This window comes from Equus asinus, chromosome 3 (genome assembly GCF_041296235.1).
Source record: "Equus asinus isolate D_3611 breed Donkey chromosome 3, EquAss-T2T_v2, whole genome shotgun sequence".
NCBI lineage: Eukaryota > Metazoa > Chordata > Mammalia > Perissodactyla > Equidae > Equus > Equus asinus.
This window is the reverse complement of record NC_091792.1, coordinates 102,553,450-102,574,820: the sequence shown is the minus strand read 5'-3', so window position 1 is coordinate 102,574,820 and position 21,371 is coordinate 102,553,450. Positions and strand designations below refer to the sequence as shown.

Genomic DNA, 21,371 nt, shown 5'->3' with positions numbered 1-21,371 from the left:
TATTTAATCCATTTTGAGTTGATTTTTGTGCGTGGTATAAGGGAATGGTCTACTTTCATTCTTTTGCATGTGGCTGTCCAGTTTTCCCAACCTCATTTATTGAAGAGACTCTCTCAATCGTATGCTCTTGGCTCCCTTGTCGAGTATTTGCTGTCCATAAATGTGTGGGTTTATTTCTGGGCTCTTGATTCGGTTCCATTGATCTGTGTGTCTGTTTTTGTGTCAGTACCATGCTGTTTTGGTTACTATAGCTTTGCAGTATATTTTGAAATCAGGGAATGTGATACCTCCAGCTTTGTTCTTTTTTCTCAGGAATCCTTTGGCTGTTCGGGGTCTTTTGTTGTTCCATATAAATTTTAGGATTCTTTGTTCTATTTCTGTGAAAAATGTTGTTGGAACTTTGATAGGGATTGTGTTGAATCTATAGATTGCTTTAGGAAGTATGGACATTTTAAGATGTTAATTCTTCCAATCCAAGAGCATGGAATATCTTCCCATTTCTTTGAGTCTTATTCGATTTCTTTCAATGTTTTATACTTTTCAGTGTACAGATCTTTCACCTCTTTGGTTAAGTTTATTCCTAGGTATACTATTCTTTTTGTTGCAATTGTAAATGGGACTGTATTCTTAATTTCTCTTTCTGCTACTTCATTGTTAGTGTATAGAAATGCAACCGATTTTTGTGTGTTGATTTTGTATCCTGCAACTTGACTGTATTCATTTATTACTTCTAAAAGTTTTTTAGTGGATTATTTAGGGTTTTCTATATATAAAATCATGTTGTCTGCAAAGAGTGACAGTTTTACTACTTCTTTTCTAATATGGATCCCCTTTATTTCTTTTTCTTGCCTGATTGCTCTGGCTGGGATTTCCAATACTATGTTAAATAAGAGTGGTGAAAGTGGGCATCCTTGTTTGGTTCCTGTTCTTAGGGGGATAGCTTTCAGTTTTTCTCTGTTGAGAATGATATTTGCTGTGGGTTTGTCATTTATGGCCTTGATTATGTTGAAGTATTTTCCTTCCATACCCGTTTTATTTAGAGTTTTTATCATAAATGTATGCTGTATCTTGTCAAATGCTTTCTCTGCATCTTTTGAGATGATCATGTGATTTTTATTCTTCATTTTGTTAATGTGGTGTATCACATTGATAGATATGCAGATGTTGAACCATTCCTGCATCCCTGGAATGAAACCCACTTGATCATGATGTATGATCTTTTTAATGTATTGTTGTCTTAACTTTGCTAGTATTTTGTTGAGGATTTTTTCATTGATGTTCATCAGTGATGTTGGCCTGTAATTTTCTTTTTTTGTGTGGTCCTTGTCTGGTTTTGATATCAGGATAATGTTGGCTTCATAGTATGAGTTAGGAAGCCTCCCTTCCTAGTCAATTTTTTGGAAGAGTTTGAGAAGGATAAGTATTAAATCTTCTTTGAATGTTTGGTAGAATTCACCAGGGAAGCCATCTGGTCCTTGACTTGTATTTTTCGGGAGGTTTTTGATTGCTGTTTTGATCTCCTTACTGGTGATTGGTCTATTCAAATTCTCCACTTCTTCTTGGTCCAGTTTTGGAAGGTTGTATGTTCCTGAGAATTTATCCATTTCTTCTAGATTATCCAATTTGTTGGCGTATAGCTTTCCATAGTGTTCTCCTATTATCTTTTCTATTTCTGAGGTGTCCATTGTAATTTCTCCTCTTTCATTTCTGAGTTTATTTATTTGCGGTTTCTCTTTTTTTCTTGGTGAGTCTAGCTAAGGGTTTGTCAGTTTTGTTTATCTTTTCAAAGAACCTGCTCTTGGTTTCATTAGTTTTTTTCTATTGGTTTTTTAGTCTCTATTTTGTTTATTTCTGCTCTGATTTTCATTATTTCCTTCCTTCTGCTGATTTTGGGCTTTGTTTGTTCTTCTTTTTCCAGTACCTTTAGATGTGCTGTTAGATTGTTTATTTGGGATTTTTCTTCCTTGCTGAGGTAGTCCTGAATTGCTATAAACTTCCCTCTTAGAACTGCTTTTGCTGTATCCCATAGATTTGGCATGTCGTATTTTCATTTTCATTTGTCACCAGGATTTTTTTGATTTCTCCTTTGATTTCTTCATTGACCCAATTGTTATTCAGTAGCATTTTGTTTAATCTCCACATTTTTGTGGCTTTTCTGGTTTTCTTCCTGTAGTTGATTTCTAGTTTCATACCTTTGTGGTGAGAAAAGATGCTTGGTATTATTTCGATCTTCTTAAATTTATTGAGACTTGTTTTGTGGCCTAATATTTGATCAGTCCTAGAGAATGTTCCATGTGCATTTGAAAAGAACATGTATTCTGTGGTTTTTGGATGGGATGTTCTATATATATATCGACCAAGTCCCTCTGGTCCAATGTGTCATTTAAGGCCCCTGTTTTCTTATTGGACTTCTTTTTGGATGATCTGTGCATTGGTGTAAGTGGAATGTTAAAGTCCCCTACTTTTATTGTGTCACTGTTTCTCCTTTTATGTTTGTTAATAATTGCTTTGTATATTTAGGTACTCCTATGTTGGGTGTTTAGATATTTGCAAGTGTTATAGCTTCTTGTTGGATTATTCCCTTTATCCTTATGTAGTGCCCTTCTTTGTCTCTTGTTACAGTTTTTGTTTTAAAGTCTATTTTGTCTGATAAAAGTATTGCTACCCTCGCTTTCTTTTCTTTTCACTTTCAGTTTGTGAGTGTCTTTAGGTCTGAAGTGTGTCTCTTGTATGCAGCATATATAGGGGTCTTGTTTTTTTATCCAGTTGGCCACCCTTTGCCTTTTGATTGGAGCATTTAGTCCATTGACATTTATTTTTTTTGTTTTTTATTTTTTTGAGGAAGATCAGCCCTAAGCTAACATCTGCCAACAATCCTTCTCTTTTTGCTGAGGAAAACTGGCCCTGAGCTAACATCTGTGCCCATCTTCCTCTATTTTATATGGGATGCCTGCCACAGCACGGCTTCACAAGCGGTGCATAGGTCCACATCTGGGATCCGAACTGGTGCACCCCAGGCTGCCAAAGCGGAACATATGAACTTAACCGCTGTGCCACCAAGCCGGCCCCAGTCCATTGACATTTAAAGTAGCTATTGATAAATTTGTATTTACTGCCATTTTGTTGCTTTTTCTTTTCTGGGTATTTTAGTAGTTCTCTGTTCTTTTCTTTTTCTCTTGCTCTCTTCCCTTGTGGTTTGATGACTTTCTTTAGTACTATGTTTGACATCTTTTGTCTTACTTATTTGCTTACTTATTATAGGTTCCTGATTTGTGATTACCATGAGGATCTTATATAATATTCTATGTATATAACAGTCTATATTGAGTGATGGACTCTTTAGCTTGACCTCTTTCTAAAAGCTCTACTTTTTCACTCCCCTCCTCCCAGATTTTTTTTTTTAAATCATATCTAATCTCTTCTGTCTGTCTACCCATTACCCTCTTATCATTGAAATAGGTAATTTTAGTACTTTTGTCTTTTAACCTTCGTATTATCTTCACAGATGGTTCATCTGCTACCTTTACTATATTTTTACCTTTACCAGTGATTTTATTGCCTGGTTTTGAGGGGTTATGATAATTTTTTTATCCCTATTTGTGGTCATCGCTTTCCCACTTAAATAAGTCCCTTCAGCATTTCTTGTAGAACTGGTTTCTTGGTGATAAACTCCTTTAATTTTTGCTTGTCTGGGAAGCTCTTTATCTCTCCTTCCATTCTGAATGACAATCTTGATGGATAGAGTATTCTTAGCTGTAGGTTTTTTCCTTTTAGCACTTTAAATATGTCATGCTATTCTCTTCTCGCGTGTAGGGTTTCGGCTGAGAAGTCTGCTGATAGCCTTGTGGTCTTTCCTTTGTGTGTCACTTCTTGCCTTTCTCTTGCCACTTTTAGGATTCTCTCTTTATCTTTAATTTTGGATACTTTAGTTGTAATGTGTCTTGATGTGGGCCTCTTTGGGCTTATCTTGTTTGGAGCTCTCTGTGCTTCTCTACTTAGATGTCTGTTTCCTTCTTTAGCTTAGGAAAATTTTCATCTATTGTTTCTTCAAGTAAATTTTCTGCCCCTTTGTCTCTCTCTTCTCTTTCTGGGATACCTATAATACGAATGTTAGTGTGCTTGATATTGTCCCAGAGTTCCCTTAGACTGTTCTCATTCTGTCTAATTCTTTTTTCTGTTCAGCTTGGGTGATTTCCTCTGGTCTTTTGTCTAGCTTCTGATCTGTCCTTCCTTATTCTCTACTCTCCTATTGAGACCCTCTAGTGAATTTTTCATTTGCAGTATTGTATTCTCCATTTCTGATTGTTCCTATTTTATATTTTCCAGTTCTTTGTTGATGAGCTCACTGTATTCATCCAGCCTTCTCCCAATATCTGTGAGCATCCTTATGAGATTTTGTTTGAACTCTTTGTCGGGTAGGTCGCTTATTTCTGTTTCATTTAGTCCTTTTTCTGATGTTTTGTCCTCTTCCCTTGCTTGGAATGTATTCCTTTGTCTCCTCATTATGCCTCTTTCTCTGTGCTTATATCTATGTATTATGTGAGTCAGCTATGTCTCCTGATCTGGGAGAACTGACCTTATGAAAGAGATGCCTTTTGAGGCCCACCAGTGTGCTTCCGTCTTGTCACTAGTCCAGATGATCCAGGAGTGACCCCTTTGTGGACTACTTGTGTCCTTCTGCTCTGGCAGGGTTGCTCTTAATGCAGGTACCCAGGGAGTCTAGTCTTTCGTTCCTTAGCCAGCTGTTTATAAATCCAGTTTGGGGAGCCTCAGCACCGTTCCCTACAAGGTTTAACACCACACAGATTTCCTGTTAATTGGGTAGGTACCCAGCGTAGCTGGTTGCTAGGCTCAGGGGCTTACAATTGCTATAGGCCTCAGGCCTACAAGGCTATTGTCAGTTCTCTTAGAAGTGCAGCTGAGTGGGGCTGGCCCTAGGCACAGGAGCGCTCTATTGTTTCAGGTTTTGGAAGATGGGGCTGATCCTTGTCATGGCTATTTGTGAAGCACAGGTCTTCTGCCGCTGATAAGCCTCAGCCCCCACAGGACCACACACACTGTCAGCACAGTCCTGGTCCAGGCACACTTCCCAACCCCCTGGAGCATACCCCAATGCCGCACTGCAGAGGCCCCCACCTCTCCACCACTGCACCCCACAGTTCACCTGGTCATCACGTAGGCCCTGCCCCACAGAGGCAGACACATTCACCTGCCTGTAGAGGATCAAGGCACCCAGTCAGTGCAGGCAGACAAGTAGCCTGAGAGCTTGCTGTTGGGTGGGGCCAGTCCCTAGGGCCAGCTGCCTGCCCTGGCTGAACTGGATTAAATGTGTGCTCTAGTGGCTGTGGCAGACCCCTGGGCTAACAGGCCAGGGGAAGAACCCCAGTGGGGTCTGCTGGGGTCTGTGTCAGCGTGCCTGGACCAGGTCACAACAATGGCCACCCCCAAAGTCTCAGTCTCCAGAGAGGTCTCTTCTCTCACTGAGATGCACCCAGAGCCCACCAGGTGAGTCTCTTTTCACCAAAGGACTGTCAGCCTTCTTTCTGGTGATTTTAGGTTGCTGAGACGGGTGAATTTGTGCGTGGGCCCTTTAAGACCCAGGTGTTTTCTGCTTTCGTCTGATAGCTTTTCTGGGGGTATTCCTGCTGCAGTTAATAGCCAGCGAAGCCAGATAGTAAGACCCTCGTCTCAGTAGTGCTGAGTCTGAAGGATGCTTATAGCAGTATCGGGCCCCTGCTCAGGACCTCACTTCTCCAGGGAGGGCTGCGTACCTTAGGGTGGCTCCCGCCTGGTTGGTTGAGAAACTCCACTGCTCCTGAAGATGGTTGTTTTCCCCTCCAGAAGGAATTTTTGCCACTTCTGCCTTCATCAGGACTGTCCCTTGTTGTGAGGGCTCTTTTTATCCAATTTTGAGTTTTCTATCCAGGGTAATTTTTCCAAAAATAGTTGTAACCTTGTTGTGTTCATGGGAGGAGATGAGTTCGGAGTCCATTTACGCCGCCATCTTGACGAGATCTCAAGTTTTCATATTTTAGAAAGTCTCTTTTGGTGTATTGTTTTAATAGAACAAGTATATGTATGTTTGTGTGTAATGTAAAAATTATTGCTTTGGTTCATAGATGTATAAAATTGAAAAACCCAAATTAGACCAATTTTCTTATTCTAGATATGAAATGACATTTTCTATGTTAAAATATGTGTAAACAATCATAAAGTAAGAAGTCATTTTCTCTGCCTGGAATTCCTTCCTCATATTGTCTGATGAACTACTCATCCTTTAATTCTTGATGCAAGAGTGACATCGTTAATATACCATTCTTAGACAGGATCTGTGTTAGTCTGTTTGGGCTGCTATAACAAAAATACCATAGACTGGATGGCTTAAACAAGGAAGTCCAAGACCAAGGCACAGGCATGTTCTTTGTCTGTTGAGGGCCCGCTTCTTGTTTCATGCACAGCCGTCTTCTCACTGAGTCCTCTCATGGTGGAAGGGATGAAGGAGCTCTGTAGTCTTTGTGGTAAGGACACTAATTCCATTCATGAGGATTCCACCCTCTTGACCTAATCACCTCATAAAGGCTCCACCTCCTAATACCATCACCTTGGGGGTTAGGATTTCAGCATATGCATTTTGGGGGGACATAAACATTCAGTTTATAGCAGTTTCACTTTCAGATAGAATTGTCTACTTTTTCTTTTGTGCCCCTGCTTTACTCATCACGTACTTATATACCTTTATCTTGTTATTATACTTTATTTACACAACTGTCTTCCTCTGCAAGCTCCTTGTGGCCAGAGACCGTATCTTATTTTGGTTAGCACAAGAACAAATACATGTGGATTCAATGTGTGTTTACAGATGGAGTATAATGACTGTGCATTCTAGTCTAAGAAATTTGGACTTTATCCAGTAGGCAACAGGGAGCCAATTGAGGATATTTTTATTATGGTAGTTTATTTTTTATCAATTAAGAGCTGATTTCATCTTATTTTGATGAACCGAGTGAAGATAGCTTCTTTAAAAGATGAATTCAATCAGTCATGAAAATATCCTAGAAATTTCAGTAAAACATACACCATTTCACTTTATTCCATTATTGCTCTTTCCTGCTTATAAGGGTAAAAACCTGTTTATTATCAAAATTCAAACATCAGAAATAATGTAGAAAATGAACATTTCCAGCAACCCACTAAAAGATAGTATGGTACATAGTCTTAATTTTTTCCTTATATTTTCACATAATTCATTAATGATATAGTTTTAAACAAAAATGTTCTCATGCTAAGCATACCATTTACAGTTTTCTTTTTTTCACTTAATATATCTTGGACATCTTTTCAGTCAGTACATATGGATCTCCTTCATTCATTTGATCGACTGCATAGTGTATGTCTACCATATGCTAGTTAATTGTTCTCTAATGAATGAGCATTTAGATTTCCTTATTATTTTTTCAATAAACAGCAGAAATTTATTGCTTACAGTTCTGGAGGCTGAAAGTCTGAGATCAGGGTGCTAACATGATCAGGTGAGGGTCCTCTTCTGGGTTGCACACTTCTTACTATATTCTTTCATGGCAAAAGCTAGATTTCCTTTTTAGCTATTAAAAATATTGCTACAAAGAGCATTCTAGTGTGTAACATTGTGTAGTGATGGGTGTGTTTTTAAAGGATAAATTCATAGAAGTAAGAATGCCTGGCTGAAAGGGTCATTTTTAAGTTGTAATAGTTTTTGCCAAATTGCCACTTTCTTAGATTACCTTCCCTTTGATAGAATATAAGCAAGTTCATTAATCTGTTTCTTTGTCTAGCCTGGATAGTTATTTTAAAAATCATTTTGTTGAAGTACATAGAAAAGTACACATCATGTATGTAAATATCACAACCTGTACACACCCATTTAACCAGCACCCAGATCAGGGAATAAAACATTACCAGTACCCCGGAAGTCCCCTCTGTGCTCCATTTTGTCACTGGCTGCCCCCAGGAGTAACCACTATCCTGATTTCTAATAACATAGAGAAGTTTTGCCTGTTTTTTTATTTTATAAAAATGGAATCATATAGTATGTGGTACTCTTCTTTTTAATTTTTGCGAGTCTGATAGATAAAAATAACCTCATTATTTTAACTTGTATTTATCTTCATAATGACTGAGATTATTGGTGTATATCTCACAGCTTTTGAAAAAAAATAACAAGGCTTAAATGTTAGCATGTTAGAGTGAAAAATAAAAGACTGAAAATGGAAACAAAGCAAACCCCCAAACTCTAGACTTATGATCATCTCCCTGAGTATTCCCTTTTTTTGAGGAAGATTAGCCCTGAGCTAATATCTGCTGCCAATCGGCTTCTTTTTTGCTGAGGAAGACTGGCCCTGAGCTAACATCCATGCCCATCTCCCTCTACTTTATATGTGGGACGCCTACCACAGCATGGCTTGATAAGCAGTGCATAGGTCCGCACCCAGGATTTGAACTGGCGAACCCCAGGCCGCCAAAGTGGAATGTGCGAACTTAACCACTGTGCCATCGGCCTGGCACCTCCCTGAGTATTCCTAAAGCTAAGTTTCTCCAGCATCAGATAGCGTTCATGTTTTCACATTCAACAAATAGTGATTGAAGAGCTTCCAGACGTGGAAGTTCATATTTTGACACATGTCTCTCTGTACGCTAACCAAAGATGGACTTGAGGCTGGAGTTCAAGCCCTGCGTGGTACTGGGACTAAGTACTCCAAAGCAGATGGGATTACAGATCTAGAACCAGTGCTTAAGGTGTAGCGTTAGGAAAAAGCAGAAAATGCCTACAAAAGATTTCCTATTCATGATAGCAGCTATAGAAAAAAATTAACAAAAGGTGTATAAGACCCAAGTAGACAAAATTGCACTTATGCTTAGGAAAAGTATATTTGGCCTAAGATTCTTTAAGATGAAAGTAATGAGGTTTATGTTTTCAAAAGATAATTATGTAGTTTTTCCAATGTTAAAAAAAAAAGAAATTGTAATAGAAAAAATATCAACCAGTTATTTAATAATGAGAAAGTTGAATTATTTCTGTTTTGGAAAGTCAGTATAATTATTATGAAAGTAAATACAGTTTAAGGTAGAAATAATTTCTCAACATGAGCAATTAGAGTGAATAAAATCAAAAAGTAAAGCCGAACTTGATTATCGTAGTGTATCTACAGCATAAAAAATGCAAATCAGTATAGTAAGCACTTTAAGGAATCCTGCAGTGCAGAAACGTGTTTAATTTTGTATAACCTTGTTTTTCCCACTGCTTCTGTGATCATAGGAAATCTATTAATATCTTCTCAGACACTAGAAGTCTGCAGAACATAATTTGGGAAACAGTGTATGTATTTAAACACCGTTAATTCAGATACATAGGGTGCAAAAGTTTGAATGATATGCCATATTTTATTTGTAGAATCTTAGAACTGTCATTAAAGAATGAATAATAACTTAAAATATTAACTGACTGTTAGAGCTACAAAGGACCTGAATATAGTGGTTTTAAAAACTGTTCTTTCTGTGTTTTCCAAATATTTTCATCTGTGGCTTATCTTTTCATTTTCTTTTTTTTTTTTTTTTTTGCTTTTTCTCCCCAAATCTCCCTGGTACATAGTTGTATATTTTAGTTGTGGGTCCTTCTAGTTGTGGCATGTGGGATGCTGCCTCAGTATGGCCTGATGAGCGGTGCCAAGTCCATGCCCTGGATTCGAACTGGCAAAACCCTGGACCGCCAAAGCGGAGCGTGCAAACTTAACCACTTGGCCACGGGGCCGGCCCCTCATTTTCTTAATATGTCTTTTAAAGAGCAGAAGTGATGAAGTCCAGTTTGTTATGTTTTTCTTTTGTGGATGGGGCTCCTAGTATGCACCTGAGAAATCTTTGCATAATTAAAGGTCACAGGGATTTTCGCCTGTGCTTTTTTCTAGAAGCTTGCTAGTCTTAAGTTTCCAAATTCTTTTTTAATGCAATTGTATGTATACACACAGTTTGGCGCTTTTGCTTCAGTGGACTCATAGTTTAGATAGGGTTTTACAGGTTTCTTGTTTTTTTCACTCTTTATTAAATCCTAGTATTTTCATGTCAGTACAGTTAATTCTTTTCAGTAGCTGCATAGTATTCCACCAAAGAAGGTACCAGTTTATTTAGTTTTTTTGTCCCTTTTTTTAAGATTTTATTTTTCCTTTTTTTCCCGAAGTGCCCTGGTACATAGTTGTGCACTTTTAGTTGTGGGTCCTTCTAGTTGTGGCATGTGGGACGCCACCTCAGCATGGCTTGACAAGTGGTGCCATGTCTGTGCCCAGGATTTGAACTGGCGAAACCCTGGACCGCCAAAGCGGAGTGTGAGAACTTAACCACTCAGCCACGGGGCCGGCCCTGTTTAGTTTGTCTTATTTTGTTGGATAGTTAAGTTGTTTCTAATTTTTTCTTGTTGTACATAATACTCTAAGGTTTATTTTAAAGTTCAATTTGAATTTTAATTCCTGCAAATTTATTAAAAGCTTTTATAATAGAAACATTTCATTCTTGTAGATTTTGAGGCATACATAAAACTTTTGATATACATTTTGATTAAAAGTTCTGACTTTTCTTGTTCAAACATATAGTGCAAAAATAGGGTAAGAACATGATGTAAACAATTATTAAAAATTTTTTAAATAACTCCTCATCTTCTATCATAACTCTTATGGCTTATGCTCACCTCTTAGTTCAGACAGTCATTATAGGCATGTTTAGAAAGCTCTAGCTCTACTAATGATTTCTCTTAATCAAGTCTTTGTGATTTCAAGTCAATTTCAAGTCTTTGTGAAAATCTGTTTGATCTCTGTAATGAGATTATAATATACCTAAGTAATTATTTAGATTTGTGAAAGACCATTTCCATGACATTGTATTTGTTGTTTTTTCCACAAAATTAGATGGTATAAATTTAAGGGAAAACTTCATGTTTCTTTTTTGTTCTTTTTATTCTGTTAATGCTATTTCATTTTTCTGTGACAGATCCAAAAGCTTTGTGACAGAGTAGCTTCATCTACCTTACTGGATGATCGAAGAAATGCCGTGCGTGCTCTCAAATCGTTATCTAAGGTCTGTAACACTTTATCATTAGTAAGTTCATTAATTTGGGTATTAGTTACTTTAATAACATTTTTCTTTTTTGCAGAAATATCGCTTGGAAGTGGGTATTCAAGCTATGGAACATCTTATCCATGTTTTACAAACAGATCGGTAAGTCTCTATGTAATTATTTTTCTCCCTAATTTTTCTTGAAATTTTAATTAATTTGTCTTAGAGTCACTGTTCCAGAAATAATTGACATATTAAGGCTATTAAGTTTTTACTTTCACTTGTAATTTCAATAAATATTTATTGGACACTAGGTGCAAACCACATGTGCTAACCCTGAGGGTAGAGAATTTTCCGTTATATAAAAATAGACTGAAGTAATTGCTAAATAAAGTTGTCCAAGCTAATATCCAATTGCTAATATCGGTTATCCAAGCTTGCCTTTTTTGGAGAAATAAACTGTATTAATAGAATGAAGTGTTAAATCTGAGCTTATCTTAAGAGAAAGATCACTCAGCCTATTTTTAGCTCTTTCAGTTTCTCTTTAAGGGATTATATCTGCATCTTTGGTTTTAGTTAACAACTATGCATGGCTAGCTTTCAAATCTTACCTCTAGTTAAATAGATCTTACAAGCTTTGGCTGCTCGATGAACATTTCTACCATGTCAGGATCTCTCACAGGTATCTCAAATTCAAAATGTTCAAAAGTTAATTTATTTCTGGTTGTCCTGTTCCTGATTATCCCCCACCTGGCATTCCCCTACAACTGTGTTTTAATCCAAGTTCATCCCAGTTGATAGCACCTTTCCGTTCAAGCAGGCAACTGGAAGATTCATGCCGAATTCCTCCCTCTCCTTAAGCCATTCTGCCCATCCAAACCAAAAAAACTGGAATCCATGAGTTTTTCTTGATTTCCTTTGTTGGCCTTAGTTCTGGCTCCCAATATCAATCTCTTAAATCTTTTTCATAGCCTCTGTTTAGTTATCCTTTGCTGCATAACATATCACCTCAAAACTTAGTGGCTCAAAATAATCAATATTTATTATCTCGCAGTTTCAGTGGATCAGGAATTCAGAAGTGGCTTAGCTGGGTGATTCTGGCTCAGGGTCTCTCATGAGGTTGCAGTCAAGATGTCAGCCAGTACTGCAGTCATCTGAAGTCTTGACTGGGACTGGGGGATCTGATTCCAAGATTGCTCATTCACATTGCTGTTGCAAGAGAGGCCTCAGTACCTCACCGTGTTGCTCTCTCCATAGGGCTGTTTGGGCATCCTCATGATATGGCAACTGGCTTCTCCCAGAGCAGGCAATCCTAGAGAGAAAACAAAGAGAGAGGCACAATGCTTTTTAGGACTCAGTCTCAGAAGTCATATATCATCAATCCCACCACATTCTATTTGGTAGAATTAAGTTAATAAATACAGCCTGTACAAGAGGAGGAGAATTAGGTTCCACCCCTATGAAGGGGACTGTATCAAAGAGTTTTGGGGCATAGTTTAAAATCACCACTACCTCCAAATTGTATTCTTTGCCTCTGATCTCTTTGTCCTTCCATTCAGGCTGTACATTGCAAGAATTATCTGCCTGAAATGTAAATCTTTATCGCTCACCTATTTAATGCATTTCCCCAGCACAGTGCAGCATGAAATCCAAGTTCCTCAAACAAAAGCAAAGTGTAAAAGCTTTTTAAAGATTTCAGCACTGCTTGTCTGTCTAACCTCATAGCTTCTTTTTCAGTTATATTTCAGCAATGCTCAGCTGCTTGTTCATACCAGTTAGAACCTTTCCTCTTCTTTTCAGACAGCGTAACCCACACTGGCTACCTTTCAAAGCTAACTAATTGTAATGCATTTGAATAAATGCATTGGATGTGTCAGGACTGTCTCTGTTATTAACACCATAGTAGGTAACCCTGGTAGGCAGAATAAAGACCCCTCCAAAGATGTTCACATCCTAATCACCACAACCTGTGAATGTTACCTTAGATGGCAAAAAGGACTTTGCAGATGTGATTCAGTTAAGGACTTTGAGAGGGGGTGGTTGCGCTTATCCAGGAGGTTATGATTATCCAGGTGGGCCCAGTGTCATCCCAAGGTTCCTTAACAGTGGTACAGGAATGCAGAAAGAGGAGGTCAGAATGAGGTGCTATGAGAGGATCCTGTCCTGTTGTTGCTGACTTTGAAGATGAAGGAAGGGTGCCATCCAGAACTGGAAAAGGCAAGGAAACAGATTTTCCCCTAGAGCCTACAGAAAGGAAGGCAGCCCTACCGAGACCTTGATTTTAGTCCTGTTAGACCCATTCAGACTTCTCACTTCCAGAACTGTAAGATAATATATTTGTGTTACTTAAGCCACTAAGTTTGTGGTAATTTGTTACAGCATCAATAGAAAATTAATGCAGTAACCTAAGTTAGTTATCTGCTTTAAACAACATTCTAAGTTAGAGAAAATGGATCCTAGACTAAAAAAACTTTAGTGTGATGATTATACAAACATGTAATCTTTCTTTTTTAAAACATGTATCTTTAGTCCACATGTACATTTTCTCACTGAGTCTTATAAAGCTAATAATGAAATGACTGACTTCTCAATATGAAAAATAGGATGCAAGGTTGGCCCGGTGGCATAGTGGCTAAGTTGACACACTCTGCTTCTGCAGCCCAGGATTTGTGGGTTCGGATCCCAGGTGCAGACCTACACACTGCTCATGAAGCCACCCTGTGGTGGCGTCCCACATACAAAATAGAGGAAGATTGGCACAGATGTTAGCTTAGCAACAATCTCCCTCAAGCAAAAAATGAGGAAGATTGACCACAGATGTTAGCTCAGGGCCAATCTTCCTCACCAAAAAAAAAGGAAAAAGATGCTACCTCTTATGTAAAGTGGCCTGTATTGTCATTTTTAGTGCACAGCAGAAAATAAATGTGTAGATACTCTTGATATAAAGGTTAAGAAATAGATTTTTAAAAACATTTATTGCACATTTACTATGTTGCCAGGCACATTAGAAATAGGGTGTACCATATAGGCTTGTGAATGTGTGAACTAATCATTCTATCATTTAGAGGCTGCTGGGCAAGAGTTTTCTCTTTTTTTTTAATTAGTTTTTTTATCGAGGTAACATTGGTTTATAACATTATATAAATTTCAGATGTACATCATTATATTTCGACTTCTGTGTAGACTACATCATATTTACCACCAAAAGTCTAGTTACCATCCATCACGGTGCAAATGTGCCCCTTTATCCCTTTTCCCTTCCCCAACTCCCTTCTCCTCTGGTAACCACTAATCTGTTCTCTGTATCTATCTGTGTGTTTGTTGTTTTTACAACGTGGATGGACCTTGAGGGTATTATGCTAAGTGAAATAAGTCAAATGGAGAAAGCCAAATATGATGTGATTTCACTCATGTGCTGGGTGTTTTATTGTGCCTCTTAGACAAGAAAGCCAAATTGCTATGAGCCTTTGTGTGTTTCATTCCCTTTCTTGTGCTAAATTCCCTTTCCATTTGCCTCCAATACTTATCTATTGTCTTCCGTTTCTGAAGTATCCTGGAAGTGTTTTTAACTTCATTGAATGAAAAGGTTTATATTCTGCAGCCATCTCCTTCCGCTTCTCATCTTCATTACTGTTTTATGCTGCTTCTCCTGGCCTATCCAACTAACATCCTCAGAATCCTCCCACTGAATCCCCTTCATCCTTGGCTGCCTCACAGAGAGCTGTGTACCCTTTCTTGGCACAGCTTAAAACTCTCCATCTCTCCATGGGTCCGCTTCCCTTATGGCCATCTTGAGGAGAGACTGCTCATTCTCCTAAGTTCAACGCTCAGGGCCTGAAAGTTGTCTATTTCTCACTGATGTTTTCAAACCCTGACACCTGATTCGTTTTTTTTTTAATGGAGATACAATTTATACACCATAAAGTTCACCCTTTCAAAGTGTACACATCAGTGTGTTTAGTATATTTCCAAAGTTGTGGAACCATCACCACTATCTAATTCCAGAAAATTTCATCACTTCAAAAGAAATCTGGTATACCTTAGCTCTCATTCCCTATTCCCTGCTGCCCACAGTGCCTGGCAACTACTAATCTACTTTCTGTGTCTATGGATTTGACTTTTGGACATTTCATATAAATGGAATCATAAATATGAGGCTTTTATGTCTGGCTTCTTTCACTTAGCATAATATTTCAGAGTTCATCCATGTTGTAACATGTATTGGTATTTCATCCCTTTTTATGACTGAATAATATTCCATTGTATGGATATACCACATTTTGTTTAACCATTTGTCAGTTGATGAACGTTTGGGATATTTCATGAATAATACTGCTGTCATGAATAATATTGCTGTGGACATTTGTGTACACTAGTTTTTGTATGAACATGTGTTTTATACATAGGAATGCAGTTGTTGGGTCATGTGGTAGCTCTGTCTTCCACTTTTTGAGGACTTGCCAAACTCTTTTCCACAGAGGCTGTACCATTTTACATTTCCACCAGCGGTATATGAAGGTCTAATTTCTCCTCACCAACACTTGTTATTGTCCCTTTTTTATGAAATGGCTATCCTAGTGGGTGTAACTTGGTATCTTATTGTGAGTTTGATTTGCATTTCCCTAATGACTAATGATGTTGAGCATCTTTTCATGTACTTATTGACCATTTTTATACCTTTTTTGGAGCTCTGCTCAAATCCTTTGCCCATTTTTAATTGGGTTACTTGTCTTTTTATCATTGAATTGTCTATATTCTGCATGCAAATCCCTTATGAGATATATGATTTATAAATATTTTCTCCCATTCTTTGGGTTGTTTTTTCACTTTCTTGATAGTGTCTTTGAAACACAAAAGTTTTTAATTTTGACAAAGTCCAACATTTTTATTTTTTCTTGCTTATTTGGTGTCATATCTACAAAACCATTACCTAATCCAAGGTTTTGAAGATTTGTGCATGTGTTCTCTTCTAGGAGTTTTATAGCTTTAGCTCCTTACATTTAGGTCTTATATCCATTTTGAGTTAATTTTTGTATATGGTGTGAAGTAGGAGGCCAACTTCATTCTCTTTTTTTTTTTTTTCTTTAAAGATTTAATTTTTTTTCCTTTTTCTCCCCAAAGCCCTCTGGTACATAGTTGTATATTCTTCGTTGTGGGTCCTTCTAGTTGTGGCACGTGGGACACTGCCTCAGCGTGGTTTGATGAGCAGTACCATGTCCACGCCCAGGATTCGAACCAATGAAACACTGGGCCACCTGCCGCGGAGCAAGTGAACTTAACCACTCGGCCACGGGACCAGCCCCCCAACTTCATTCTTTTGCATGTGGAGATCTAGTTGTCCCAGCACCAGTTGTTGAAGAGACTGGTCTTTCCCCATTGAGTGGTCTTTGCATCCTTGCCAAAAATCCACTGAAATAAATGTTAGGCTTTAATTTTAGGTTCTCTGTTCTGTTGATTTATATGTCTGTCCTTATGCCAGTGCCGTACGGTCTTGATTACCATAATTTTGTAGTAAGTATTGAAATAGGAAAATGTGAATCCTTTAGCTTTGTTCTTTTTCAAGATTGTTTTGGCTATTCTGGATCTCTTGCATTCCCATACACATTTACAATGAACTTGTCGATTTCTGCAGAAATGGCAACTAGGATCTTTATAGGGATTGTCTGAATCTGTAAATCAAGTTGGAGTATAATACCATGTTAACAATATTACATCTTCCTCTTCATGAACGCGGAATATCTTTTCATTTATTTGAGTTTTGGGCAATTTCTTTCAACAGTGTTTTGTAGTTTTCAGTGTACAAGTCTTGTACTTCTTCAGTAAAATTTATTCCAGAGTATTTTAATCTTTTTTATGTTATTTAAATGAAATTGTCTTAATTTTACTTTCTGATTGTTCGTTGCTAATAGACAGAAATACAATTGACTTTTTCTATTGAGCATGTATCCTTCAACTTTGCTGACTTTGTTTACTAGTTCTAAAAGTTGTTTAGTGAATTCCTTAGTATTTTCTATGTACAAGATCATGTCATCTGTGAATAGGTGTAGTTTTACTTCTTCCTTTCCAATCTGTGTGCCTTTTATTTCCTTTTCTTGCCTACTTGCTCTAGCTAGAACCCCCAGTTTAGTACTGGATAGAGGTGGCTAGACAGGACATCACTATCTTGTTCCTGATCTTAGGGGTAAAGCATTCAGTCTTTCACTATTACATAGAAAGTTCGTTGTGGGATTTTCATAGATTCCCTTTAACATTTTGAGGAAGTTCCCTTCTATTCCTAGTTTTTCAATAGTCTCTTAAAAGATGCCCCTCAAAATCTCTCAAAAACAGAATGATAAATAATAGTAATTTTTAAAGTCCACTTCATTTGAGATTTACATCCTGTGGTTGTGACCTACTTTGTCCCTCATCTTTGCTTTCATCTATCACTCCTAATCTCTTTTTTGTATTCACTGAATCTTTGTGACCTGTATCTCACTCTTACTTTTTACTCTAAATGCCATCATCACTCATCATGCTTTCAAAATTTGTCTGCTTATCAGCAACTACAAAATCTTATGCTTTCTGATATTATAAATAGTGTGTGTTTACCATAAGGGTTTTTTTGTTTTGTTTTGTTTTCTCTCAGAAAATTAAGTATAGAACAGGGAAACAAACCCTAGTAGTTCAACTAGAGATAACACTATTATATTACAGCATTACATATATTATATAGACATTAAATATGTATGTATCACAAAACATATATATAAATATGTACACACACCCCCATAAAATAACCTGGGTTGTACTAATTTTGCTGATTTTAAAGTTGAATTTATTTTACAAATTTATAGGTTTGTTTGTTAGTATATATAGACACACACACAAATGTATATGTATTTTTTGCTAGATGGGATCATTCTGTACATTAATTTTTATATTCAGTTTTTTCCTACTGGCATTAAATCCAGGGGTGTTTTAATCACCATGTCTTTAAACATTATTTGAAAATACATTTTTTATTGCTGTTATATGTATGGATTTACCATACTATTTTTTTATTATTAGACATTTGGGTTGCTTCTAATTTTTCTCTGTTGTAAATAAAACTTTACACATTCTTTACAGTTTGCACTAATTTTTTCTTAGAGTAGGTTTTTAGAAATGGAATTAATGTTTTATTCAGTCTTGCTAAACAACTGTCTAAAAATGGTCGTAACAGTTTACATTCTAACTAGCAGTGTATAAGTGTAATAATTCTTTTTTTTTCAGTTCGGATTCTGAAATAATAGGTTATGCTTTGGACACATTATATAATATAATATCTAATGATGAAGAAGAAGAAGTAGGTAAGTTTATTTTACTGTGTTTTCTGTACATAAGATTAACTGGATTGTGCCAATTTTGCTGATTTTAATCTAGAGTTTATTTTACAAATTTATAAGGTTTTTTTTTTTTACCTTTTGCCTATCAGTAAAGGAAAGACAAGCTTAGTTTCGGAAAATATCTTTAAGATGATTGCTTTGTGTGTGATTTGGAGATAGAATGAGATTCTTCTTTAAAAAATATTTTTCCCTGTCTTTGTATTTGGTTTTAGTGAAGCAATATGAATATTAACAACCTCTGGATTAAATAGTCATTTTTGGCTATTGATTGAAAATTCAAACTATTTTATTTATATGTTATCTGGTGAGCAATATGAAGTAGAAGGTTTTTTCCTAATACTTAAACTTTGAACATATGATTTATGTTAATTTCTAAAGGACAGTGTATTAAATTTAGAAAGTTTTCTTTACATTAAGTCTGTTTAGGGGACCAGCCCTGGCGTAGTGGTTAAGTTTGGCACACTCTGCTTCAGTGGCCCTGGTTTGCAGGTTCAGGTCACGGGCATGGACCTACACCACTTATCAGCCATGCTGTGGCAGCAACCAACATATAAAATAGAGGAAACATTGGGACAGATGTTAGCTCAGGGTGAATCTTCCTCAGCAAAAAAAAAAAAAAAAAAGAAAAAAAAACGTAGGTCTGTTTAGTGTGAAATGATATGAACCAGTTTGAAATCACACATTTCTTTGGTATATCCTTCTTTTTCTTTTTTGTTTCACATTACTTGCGTACTTAAAAAGTAGTCTGTCATTTACTTAATTTATTTTATTGTTGGTACATGAAGTGTTTGACTGGAAGTCTGTATGTGTGTTTTACATATTGTAAAAGCATGCATTGAGTAGCATTTCATAATACTGTTGAAGTGTGTGTTCCTTATATCATTAGGGAGACAGTCGTTTCATTATTCTGGACAATTGAAGAATGGACATATTTGTGTATTTTATAAGTCTAATTAAAACTGAAATTATAGAATCTTTCAAAACTGAGTAGACAAATCATAAAGAAATGTAGATGATATTGACTTTCCAGATATTTTATTTAAATAAAAGCAGAGCAGAAATATATGTAGACATTAGCTTCACGGAATACCAGTAATAGGAACATTTGAAACTGGGTTGTATTGAATAGTCAGTTTCCTAGATTTAAATATCCTTGTCTTAAAATTTTATTTCTTTCTGATATCTAGCTTAAAATTTAACTGTTAAGTTCTCAGGGGTGAGAAATCTTTAACAAACATAATTTGGTACCCATGGAAAAAGAGGCTGTCAGTCAGCATAGCAATACTTAAATACAATACAGATAAGAACACACTTTGAAGAAAAAGATACTTAGTTTTCCTAGTTAGTTCTCAGAAGAGAAAATTAGGTGCAACACACTTGTTAGAACACATTAAAGAAAAACTTTTTTTTCTTAGTTGTTTCAGATGAGAAATTTAGCTCTTTTTCTAGTTGGTTTGTAATAGATAATTTTTCTGTTTCAAAAAATTATATAGCAGCAATAATTTTTAGTTAGGCAGTTTTCCTTTGTTTTAAATTTATAATATAGTCACGTTTAGAGTCCAGTTTTTTGTTTCTCTGTATATATTTCAGCTCTTTATTTTTAATTCAGCATCCAAAAACTGATCCTTTGGATAAAACAGGAAAAATGATTCTTTGGAGAAACAGTGGTAGAATCACTTTTTCTAGGAAGATTAAAATAGGAACTTAAACCTTCTTCTGAAAATTTACTTAGCCTGGAAAAGTCCTTAAAAAAAATCTAGATATTGAGAAGCATGTCCTTCAGTTCTATTAATGATACTTTCCTTCTACTGCTTCATCTAAAGGTAATTCTTAGCTGACATAATGAACTTCATTTTAGAGTTCTTTACCTTGGAGATATTTTATAAACCTTTAACTTATTGATAAATCTGTCTCAATCTTGAATATATAGCATATGCTATATCTCTTCTAGGATCTCAGGTATTTGAGTAAAATGAATATGAATCTCTTCTTCCAAGAGATTATATTGCTTATTTGACATTTTTAAGCTCTTATTTATTTTATTGTGAACACCACTACATAAGAAGCTGTTGTCTTTATCACCCACTTTTTATGTATTTATTTTTGTCTACCTTTTCAGATGATGTTGAAGGTAAAAGATTGCGTTTACATATGCATGATGCTTTTAGGCATAATTTCTGATAATATAAAAGGACACTGTCAAGTGATGTTTCATCTGGCTGGTAAAAAAATCTTGAGATTTGTTTCACTGTATAATAATTCCTTATTTAAAGAGGAATATTTGATAATCTTATGTTGCTATTTATTATTTCTGTTACTACTAAATCTGTTGTCCAGAACACAAAATATATTCTAGTGTGTCTTTTAACAAAATTAAAAATTTTTCTCTGAAAGGGCAATCTATTCAAATTACTTTCTGTGTACTTCCTGGAAAAAAATTTTTGAGGTGGTTAATTTAAAAATAAAAATAGGGGCCGGCCCTGTGGCCAAGTAGTTAAGTTCTCGCACTCTGCTGCAGCTACCCAGGGTTTCGCAGGTTCGGATCCTGGGCGCGGACATGGCACCGCTCGTCAGGCTGTGCTGAGGCGGCATCCCACATGCCACACAACTAGAAGGACTCACAACTAAAATATACAACTATGTACCAGGGGGCTTTGCGAAGAAAAAGGAAAAATAAAATCTTAAAAAATAAAAATAATATTTGAATATGTACGCGCACATATTTATACATATAAATTTTACCAACATTCAATAAGAACTGGAAGGTATTCCAGTTTGGAGAATACTTATATGTTGATATTGTCCCTTTAAAATCATGTACAATAATGTCTGGTTGTTGACATTTTTATGTTAATTCATAGAACTCACCAATATTGTCTTTCTTTTTTCTTGTAGTCTGTTTCAACTTCCAGTTACATTTGACATTGGTAT

The 21,371-nt window shown here is 36.4% G+C and overlaps 1 protein-coding gene across 2 annotated transcripts in view; it reads left to right on the top strand.

Annotated features, from left to right (window-relative positions):
* The window catches only part of USO1 (USO1 vesicle transport factor), a 94,420-nt gene that overhangs the window by 13,872 nt on the left and 59,177 nt on the right, over positions 1-21,371 (top strand). For both annotated transcript variants that reach the window (XM_044766153.2, XM_044766152.2), the window contains exons 2-4: positions 11,011-11,097; positions 11,174-11,238; positions 18,328-18,404. In XM_044766153.2, coding sequence (XP_044622088.2) covers positions 11,011-11,097; positions 11,174-11,238; positions 18,328-18,404 — 229 coding nt within the window. The remainder of the gene's footprint in view (positions 1-11,010; positions 11,098-11,173; positions 11,239-18,327; positions 18,405-21,371) is intronic.